The sequence below is a fragment of the Centruroides sculpturatus genome, unplaced genomic scaffold (assembly GCF_000671375.1).
Source record: "Centruroides sculpturatus isolate CEXI.00-Female unplaced genomic scaffold, Cexi_2.0 scaffold1738, whole genome shotgun sequence".
NCBI lineage: Eukaryota > Metazoa > Arthropoda > Arachnida > Scorpiones > Buthidae > Centruroides > Centruroides sculpturatus.
The window spans coordinates 26,076-36,453 of record NW_019386322.1 but is presented as its reverse complement, the minus strand read 5'-3'; the positions used below and the strand labels follow the sequence as shown (position 1 = coordinate 36,453).

The following is a 10,378-nucleotide window of genomic DNA, read 5'->3' as shown; positions in this document are numbered from 1 at the left end:
TTTATTATTCCAAATAATAAATACGTCGTCGACGTACCTTGCATACATTATCATACTATCTTCATATTTCTGCAATACGTTATTTTCCAGAGATCTTATTACCATCTTGAGGCCAGTAGTGGATAAATGCTGTGCTCCTACGATATTATTAGAACGAAAGCTTAAGGAATGTATGCAAGGTATGATAAGTATGATAATGTATGCAAGGTACGTTGACGACGTATTAATTATTTGGAATAATAAATATTATTTCGAACTTAAACTTCGAAGCTTTTAGTTCAAAATAAACGCATTTCTTTCGTTTTTTCAGTTTTAAGTATTTTTTATGTATTTTTTTATGCTTAATTACATCATAATTAATAACAGGTGGAGTTAAGGGGTTAAATTAAGAAGTACTTCTAATTCTGAAATTATATAAGACATAAAAAAAAAGTATTTTTCACAATTGAAGTGTGAAGACAAACAGCACTTACGACATGTTTTCCTTAATACATTATTTGTATATTATAAATTTTCAATTTTTCTTCCAATTAAATTTATTTACGCGAAACAAATAGACACACTGAATAATGAAAATAGTAAGGTTGAAACTTTGCACTTTTCAGTTCAGCAATAAATATATTTATTTGCTATTGGAATACTGATTATTAAACACAATATCTATAAAAATATAATAATGTAATCAGATGTTTTTAATAGTCCGTATAGTACAAATCGAAATTCAAAACAATTAAACTATAAAATAATGTTTTCAGTACAATTTTCTCAGGCCCATTCCATATTGAGTTCGAAGGGGGCAATGAACCAGAAAGCACAATACAAGGGTCGAAGTTTTCAATGAATTTGTTGTATGATAACATTGAAAAAGCTTTGAAAACTAAAATATCATACTCCTTCGAAAAAAATTGTCCGTTCCGTGTAACATTCATTTTATTAAATTTATTTAAAACAAATTTTATGGATAAATCCTGAAAAGTTTTACTATAAAATGTTTTTAATTTTTCAGATTTTTCTGAAAGATTAAAAACATTCTGTTTCCCGAAAGGTTTTCTAATCTTTCGGGAAAACAGAACCTTGCAACACGACTAAGGAAAATCAATATTACGAATGGTTTCTTTGGTATTTTCAAAGTTTATTTATTTTCTTAGCTAAATTTGTACATTTAGCAATTAGAATGCTCATCTTACACTGTTTTTCAGAATGATATTTACTGATAGTTATTAGCTAATTTTTCTTATTTCTTGTTTTTAATAAATAAAATTATGAAATACTGGTTTTCATCTTGAAGGATTAAAGAACCAATGACATTGATAAAATACACTGTTAGAAAAATTACGAATCATGATTAAAATATAGTAGTTAAAACAAATATATCCATTTTTTAAAAATTAATAGACTCAGAAATTTGTAGTGCCACAACACATTTTTTTTTAAATGTCGTAAAAGGAGAAATGGGATCTCAAGGTTTCTTAAGTCACTATTTTTATCGTGATTTTATTAATATTGATTTAAGGCATGAAAGTTGCTTTTTTATTCTCAATCCACGATATCTAAATGATACTTAAAACACTTTTAATATCGTTTATTATCCTTGCTTTTGATATTAATTTAATAAGAATATAGTTTCGTTTCTTGTTTAATTCGTGCAGTTAGAAANCTATGTGACAAGAAAGTAATAGTATTTTTAAAATAATTTAACTTAATATATATGATCTTTGTTACAGATTAATAATGTCTAACGCCCCGTATGTCATACTTTTCCTGTCAAAAATGATTTGTGACATTCATCGAACACTTTTTATGCCATTTAACGTGTTTTAGGTTTAAAACAGAATATTCTTATTCAGTTAATCTGGTGTTTTTCCTCTTACGCTATACGAATCTGGTTTCGGCATTTATCAAACTAACACCTTTCTTGAGATTATAATAAGACAGTGACATAAATACACAGATAATGGTGTGAGTTTACAAGTATACAATTTTTATCAAATTGTAGTCCAACAAAAAATTATGTAAAGCTTGTATTAACTCACATTTCGTAAATTTCATGTGTGAATGGAAAACTCTTCCTCATTGCATATGCTTCCATAAAAATAAAAAGGTTGTCATTCGAGAATACAAAGTTGTCTAAATCATTTCCAAGTTTCTTTTTTAATACATAATCAGCGTATATTAAAGCGAATTTTTCTTTCTGTACTCTTTCAATTGCTTTGTTTAATTCCATAAAGTTGTTGTTTTGTATTATATGGTCTGTTATGATTTTCGCAGATTTTAACTTGGAATTCTAGAAAATTACTTGACATCATATAATATATAATATACAACTACTAATAATAAGTTATACATTAATTTTATATTATTTCCTCACTTACCTGAATAGTTTGCCATAAAATAGCTGTACTGGCTACTCCACAAGAATATTCCCCTGTTAGTATAAAATTTGCTAACTCATCAAAAGTGTTTGGAACTTTTTCAGTAACAGGATATGTCATGAACTACATTAAAGTCCCGCTATAACTAGATCCTAGAATAACGATTTCATAAATAGAATAACATATTCCAATCATAAATCTGGATGGAAACCTTTTCATGCAATTCAAATTTATTCCTTCATATACAAAATTCTTTGGTAGAAGAAAATCTGATAATTAAGTATTATACGAAAGTAAATGAACATACCTTGATATACGAAACTTCGGAACAAATTCCAGAAAACCTTACTTCTTGGCCAAAATACTTCTATATCTTGTAATGCAAAGTCTCGTTCTAACACTTTGTGTAACACTAGTCCAAACACAATGACGGTTATAAACATAGCGATCCATATCTATAAAATTGAAATACTGCTATTATGATCAATTTTTATAACTGAAATAACAATTACTTGCCATATAGGAAAATGGAGCGATAACGGAACTCCAATTAAGGATTTTTTCAGGTTTCTTCACAATGAACACTCCAGACTGATATCCTACCACTGCAGAAAACTTCATGATTGAATACAAATCGAAATTAATAAAGTTTGAAATGATTCCCATGTCCACTTCCTAATAATTGAGAAATTAAATATTATTACATTTCAGTAATGAGTATAAAGTAATTTCTTACAAAGAAATAAATATAAATATTTATATAAATATTAATTTTTCTACTAAAACATAAACCTAATCTACACTCATACTCATAATAACATCCATGCATAAAGGTCAATAATTCTCAATGTTTCAAAATATTTTGAGTCTAATGATGTAAAAATTTTGAAGGAACAATTTTGATTGATTTTGATACTTTTTCTATTTTATACAACAACCAAAAGTAAAACATAATTCTATAACATAATTTTCTTAATGAATTTTGAAGCCTTTTTTATCGTCTACATAATGAAGTTTACAGTCATCCACAGATTTGCGTATGCACAGTTTTGTCTACATAACATTTCGAATGATACTAATTCATAAATTTAAAATATAACACTTAGCTATAAGTTGTGTACTATTGTGTAAAAACATAGTATGCATTGAATATAGGTTTTCTTCAGAGAAAATTGCTGATACTCTTTTATTAATGCTGTTAATTAAACCCCTTAATAACAGTGTATTTTAAAATGGCCTTAAGCAATACACAGTATTTATGTTAAGTAAAAACAGGTGGTAAAGCCAAATTCAGTTTCGAATATGAACAGATTTTATTGAGGGAAGATTGCGCATTCAAATGATTGGTGCTATTAAATTTTGGTAGTTAAATGTTTCAGAGAAAGTTTTGCAATTCGTTGCTGCATTTTTATAGTGTTATTACAGTATTATTCGAGTAATTGCATACGTTTAACTATATTCTATAAGAACCCTCAAAAATTTACATTAATTTTACATAACGTACTAAAAAATTACATAAACCTTTTATATAATCTATATATATAATCGAGATGGGTTGATAACAATAATAAAAATTATCACAGAACCCAAATTGTTAGGAGTTGAAGTTGAAATTTGGTACACAGTTAGGGTACGTCACAAAAATGCACACTAAAAAGTAATTTTTCGATATTCCAATCACAGAAGAGAGGTTTCTAACACTTTCTTTCGCGGGGGAAAGTTTTAACAATGGAAATGTTAAGTAACAATGAAAGTGTTAAAAGAAAGCGGCGTGCAAGATTAACAGGGGCAGATGCAGATTTCGCGTTTTTGTGAGAAATCGAACATATTTTTAAACCTATCTAACAGTTCTAAAAACAAAAAGACATATTCTTGCATTTTTTAAAAACGGGTAACATTGGCTATAATGTAATAATCTTATTCTTCGCTGTCGTTACTTTTTGCCCAAGCAACGCTGGACTTATTTGCTAGTTTCTAATAACTTTGTTAATTATGTAAACTGTTTTCAAAGACACCAGGATTAAGAAAATACATTTTGTATTTCATAGAATTATATTTGAGGTAAATTACTGTTTGGAAAAGAAACATTGAAATAACCCTAAGAAAATAAAGTAAACTATTAAATGCTATTAATTGTTAGGTTGTGTTTATGCAGATGCAAAAAATCGAAGAAATGAAAGAAAAACATATAAAAAATTCAGTAAAGCAGAGTCACGCTCATGAAAAGTACTCTTTCTTCTCCTAATAATAAATTTTAAAACAAATAATACTAAATATGAAACAAAAATTCTACTACTGAAAAGTGAAATTGCAACAATATGCAAACAATTCAATTCACTTTCGCATCGAGTCATGTGATACCCAGTTTTGAACGAGAAAAACTAGTAGCTACCCAGGATGTTTACGCAAATCATTTGAAACAATTCCATAAAGTTAGGCTTTATGCACGGAAACCTGCAATGGAGTGCCATTAACTGCTTGACACAGAACTGCACACTTAGCGCGGAGTTATTGTTATCACAATTGGACCACTGATTAATATCGGGTATTGTTTACAGGTAAATTTTTTTTCTCTGTCTTGATGAATGAAAGCCTTGAACAAATATGACTAGGTGCCTGACCGTTTACTTGAGTGTTGCACTAACCCCAACCATTATTGTCATTATTGTTTGCTTAATTAAGCATCATTTTTCAACAGAGCGCAACTCTGCTGCACATTTACGGTACTCTAAATGTGAATTAGTATTTCACAAGAATTATCGGTACTGTGGTTCAGCCACTGGTGCAGACCGCACCTGATTTACTTTTCAATCAACACAATGCCGAACTGCACATTTCGTTGCAAACTCTGACCAATCTGAAGGGAAGTCTTATCTTTACGTCTCCGACAGCTTTGCCACATTTTTCTTTTATCGAACATTTCATTGCCACATACTGTGGACCAGTGGTTTTCAATCTGTGGTCTGCGGAACACGGGAGCTCCATGAATCCAGTTCAAGTGTTCCACAAAAATGAAATATACAATTAATTAAAAATTGTTGCTAAAGAAAAATTAATATAATGTAAACTAATTTTTGTATGGAAATGTAATAAGAAAACGCCAATGACGTCATATACTAGACCGAGCATGCTGTTGATTTTAAATGTTTTTTCCACTCCTGCTTTTAAACTGGTGTATTGAAAGTGTTTCGCGAAAAAAATATCGAAGTGTAGTGTTTCCCAACTTCAAAAAGATTGAGTACCACGGCTGTAGATAATATGTGAAACACATTGGATTCAGCCTGGCAAGAGATATCACAGGAAAACATTAATTTCTTCATTGCTTGCATGGCTTGTTTTTTAGCAGCATGTATAGCAGCCCTTAGTTGCCATATTCTTTAGTAAATAAACAGGTGTTTGTGGCAAATTCTTTGTTTGCTTTTTAACTGTACGCATATGTGCTTCGACTCAGCTGATGCTGCAATGTGCACGTGGTTAAAAGCATTTTTTTTTTTGCTGTTACGATTTCATTGTTAGGGAGTATATATTAGCATTTCCTTCCTGTTGTTTTTGCTTTCCTTCATTATGCTTTTGTTAGTTTTGTAGCTTCTAGGGTGTTTTCTTCACATTTGACATATTGCCAGCATGTTTCATTATCGCCATTATTTTGCAGTTTTGCTCAAAAGCGACGAACTATTCTGTGTGCGCCAAGATAGAAAAGGTAAAAAGAACAAGAGAAAGTGCAAGAAGTTAAACTTTGAAGAAAGAAACTGGCAACACTTTCACACGTTATGTGCAAAATCTCTATATTTTTCTGTTGCTTAAACTGAATCATAAATTTTTAAAGGTGTCTTTTGCATGAATTTCCTTTTTATTGCGACTGATTTAAGACAGTCATATATTGGGTATGATGTTAAATACAAATTTCGTACTAAATATAACTATAGAAGGATCATTTTGCATTATAACTGTGAAAATAAATTCAAACTTGCTTTTCTGTAATATGTTAAAGTAAGTTTAAAAAATTTGCAGACTGACAATCTCTAACTAAAACGAAAGGAATTCTTGCACTAGATTCCAGAATGTAAAAACCATTATACAAGTTTTTTAGAATAAGAATAAAGTAAACATGAAAAAATACTATGATATCAATGCATCTGTTGAAAAATTAAATCACTTACCTGTCTTGTAATTTTTCCAAACATTTCTGTCCATGTTCCATTTTTGCTTAATTTTCCAAAGAAATCATCTACTGGCTTAGCTATGGAATAACTAATTGAATGCAAATAATTGTATTTTTGTTAAAGATAAGTTTTACAGTTGCAACTAAATTTATCGTAATTGGAAATATTGTACTAATATAAATGTTATAAAAAGTACCTCAATTGAAATAGAGTATTTACTACTTTTTAATAATTAAAACTAGAAAGTGATTCGATTAAATCAATTTGTTATAAACTTTTGGAATTAATTAATGGAAGCCAATATAATACACTTTCAATTAAGTCATAAGTTTTAAAACATTTATATTGAAAAATATTTTATAATATTATGTAAAGAAAACATTAGTATTTGAGTGAAATTTCTCTAAAGGTGTTGTTGTCAACGTTTGAATAAAAAATTTAATTAAAACAATCGTGTGCAATTGAATATGTGTGTCATATTCTCTGGAACTCGAAGATATAAAATGTTTTTAATTTTTCAGATTTTTCTGAAAGATTAAAAACATTCTGTTTCCCGAAAGGTTTTCTAATCTTTCGGGAAAACAGAACCTTGCAACACGACTAAGGAAAATCAATATTACGAATGGTTTCTTTGGTATTTTCAAAGTTTATTTATTTTCTTAGCTAAATTTGTACATTTAGCAATTAGAATGCTCATCTTACACTGTTTTTCAGAATGATATTTACTGATAGTTATTAGCTAATTTTTCTTATTTCTTGTTTTTAATAAATAAAATTATGAAATACTGGTTTTCATCTTGAAGGATTAAAGAACCAATGACATTGATAAAATACACTGTTAGAAAAATTACGAATCATGATTAAAATATAGTAGTTAAAACAAATATATCCATTTTTTAAAAATTAATAGACTCAGAAATTTGTAGTGCCACAACACATTTTTTTTTAAATGTCGTAAAAGGAGAAATGGGATCTCAAGGTTTCTTAAGTCACTATTTTTATCGTGATTTTATTAATATTGATTTAAGGCATGAAAGTTGCTTTTTTATTCTCAATCCACGATATCTAAATGATACTTAAAACACTTTTAATATCGTTTATTATCCTTGCTTTTGATATTAATTTAATAAGAATATAGTTTCGTTTCTTGTTTAATTCGTGCAGTTAGAAAGATTGTTATCGACTACATTTTCTGATATATACAGGGTAACTCTTTTGTATTTTGCTTTACTACTACTACTTAATCTGAATATTTATAACAAGAGATAAATTAGCTTAATATTATTATTATGTGTTATATTTTACAGCTAAAATAAACAACAGAAATTATTTTTTTAGAAAATAAATATTTTTATAAATAAGTGTAAATATAAGAATAAAATGTTTTTAAGTATTGTGATTAAGCTTAGAACAGAAACGTTCAAAACATTTACCGTTGTAAAATTCACAGGAGTTTCTTCCAGAAAAAAAGTCGATATTATCGCGTATGCTATTTCATAGTTTCTCAGATATTTCAGTAATATATTCTAAATTAATATTAATATTATACCAAAGTGAAATAATGAAACTTAATACGTCTTTATTGGTATGAAACATACTCTATATTTTTAAAATAGTTTTCATAGGATATCGTGGCTGTAAATAATTATAATGATGTGTATTTATTTTAACTTTTGCAATATCTTACAAAAACTAATCGTGCTGATTCATATTAATAAACAAGTGTACCTATTTATTTCTTCGAAAATTGATTTCATAATTTTTGTTGTTATTAAACATTTTATAGAAATAAATATATAAAACAAATTACGAGATAATTCTGAAAATACCTAAATTTTAGTTTGTCTTGAAGAGCTTTAAAAGCTCGGAAACGAATTCCTCCTGTCATTTTATTCTGAGATTTATCCATAGTCACGAAATGGGGATTCTTAAAATAACAGATCAATTGTTTATATGTATATAAGTAAATTATAAAATTACCATAGTATATTTTACCTTTATCGCAGCTAATTTCCATTCGTACGAATCATTTAGTTTAGCTGTAAATATAATATATATTGAAAAACAAATAATTGTATTTAAAAAACTATATAACAACAAATAAGAAATTGGTATACACCTCAATACTGATTACCCAATACCACAAACAAACATGCATAATCTTATGTTTATTAAAACAATAGTAGCCATGACAAAGATTTGAAAAAACAGAATGCTTTATGAATTTTAAAATTCGGATAAATACACTTCAAATGTAAAAATATATTTCTCGTTTTTATGTAGTGTATTCTCCTCAATAAGTACAGTATACTATTTTGCAGCTGTACTAAATTCTGTATATTTGATTTGAAAGACATGTCTTGTTTACAAAACAATCGAATAATGACACCCGTGATGCCGTACATTAAATTTAAATTCTACAATAATGAATGGGAAAAAAGTAATGTTTCTTGCAAAAATCAACTAAATATATAAATTTAATATACTAATAAAAAATCTATCGTTAATACTTTAAACAAGAGGCCTCCTTAACCTATGGTTAAAAGTTTCATTGATACTTAATCATTTTAATTAGTAAATAACTTAAAATATCTACTAATCTTCAATACAAACTTCAAGTTACAAAGTTATAAGGGAACACGAAAAACGTATCATTTTTACATAAAATACAATAATATTAAAACGAAAGTAAAATCAAAATTCATATTTTTTACCTTCATTCAAATAAATGTATTTGAAAATCACAATAAGGAAGAAAAAGATCAAAATGACTTTCACTTCCGACTGAGTTTACTCTGAATAACCAATGATTTTCCTATTCGATATATAAATGTTATAAATACCTGACATTGTTTACATATTGTCGTTATAGAAATAAAATATAATTTGAAAATATTTTTTTCTACATAGATGAGATGTAATTTCATACAGAGAAAGTAAATTATTTTAAAAAAATTCAATGTATTTTTTTCGAGAAGAATGAATGTTACCCATTTTTCTTTAAATGACTAACTGCACATTAAAATTGTAGTCAATTACACAGAAAAATGACACTTACCTAACCAGTTTTTTATTTAAAATTTGATAATAACATGGTATTATTTTATGTGTACATGTACCTCTGGTAACTGTACTTCAAGTACAATTTATTGGTAAACGTACAGGCTATTCTCTCATATTTTTGTTTTTATTTTCAATGCGAATTATTGTGTTTATAACCTGAAGTTTAGATCGCTTGTAAATGCTTTGCGATAGAAACTCTACTCATAAAAACAGATATATTCATAAATGCATTTTGACATAAATATACATTTAAAGAATCACAAAATAATATGTTAATATTAGCACGGTTGTTAATGTATATATTCATGATATAAAAAGTATTGTTACTCTTAATAATTATGATTTAATGGAATAAATAAACACGTACTTTGTTAATAATATATTCGGTTTAATTTTTCTTTGTTTGCTAATAAAGTTAAATTTATTAAGGAATATTAAAATAACTTTACAAAAAAATGTTGAACTACAAAAATAGTCTATATTCATAATCTAAACTCCATACAATTACAGAGAAAGTTTATCAATGTTACAAAGCTGTTTGAAGAGATTATGCTAGCACGGAACAACTGTAAAATATCCAGCAACAAGTTGCTTAATTTTTCTGGCAACAGTCAGTGGCATCATCTTTTACGATAATTATTACTAAAACGTTTTACATTTTTTATTATTTTAAAATGATGATAAACTTATTGTGGAAAGTGGGGATGAATTTTAGAAAAATATTGTTAATCCTAATAACTAATAAAATCATCATTAAGTCCGACCATACTAAACATACGG

At 27.4% G+C, this 10,378-nt stretch overlaps 1 protein-coding gene across 1 annotated transcript; it reads right to left on the bottom strand.

Annotated features, from left to right (window-relative positions):
* Positions 1-2,495: 2,495 nt before the first annotated feature.
* On the bottom strand, positions 2,496-8,444 carry LOC111614547 (glutamate receptor ionotropic, delta-1-like). Its single transcript, XM_023355919.1, has 5 exons — positions 8,365-8,444; positions 6,533-6,623; positions 2,889-3,047; positions 2,680-2,827; positions 2,496-2,524 (listed from the first exon to the last, which is right to left on the bottom strand). Exons 1-5 carry the CDS (start codon positions 8,442-8,444, stop codon positions 2,496-2,498), a joined length of 507 nt encoding a protein of 168 aa, XP_023211687.1.
* Positions 8,445-10,378: the final 1,934 nt, after the last annotated feature.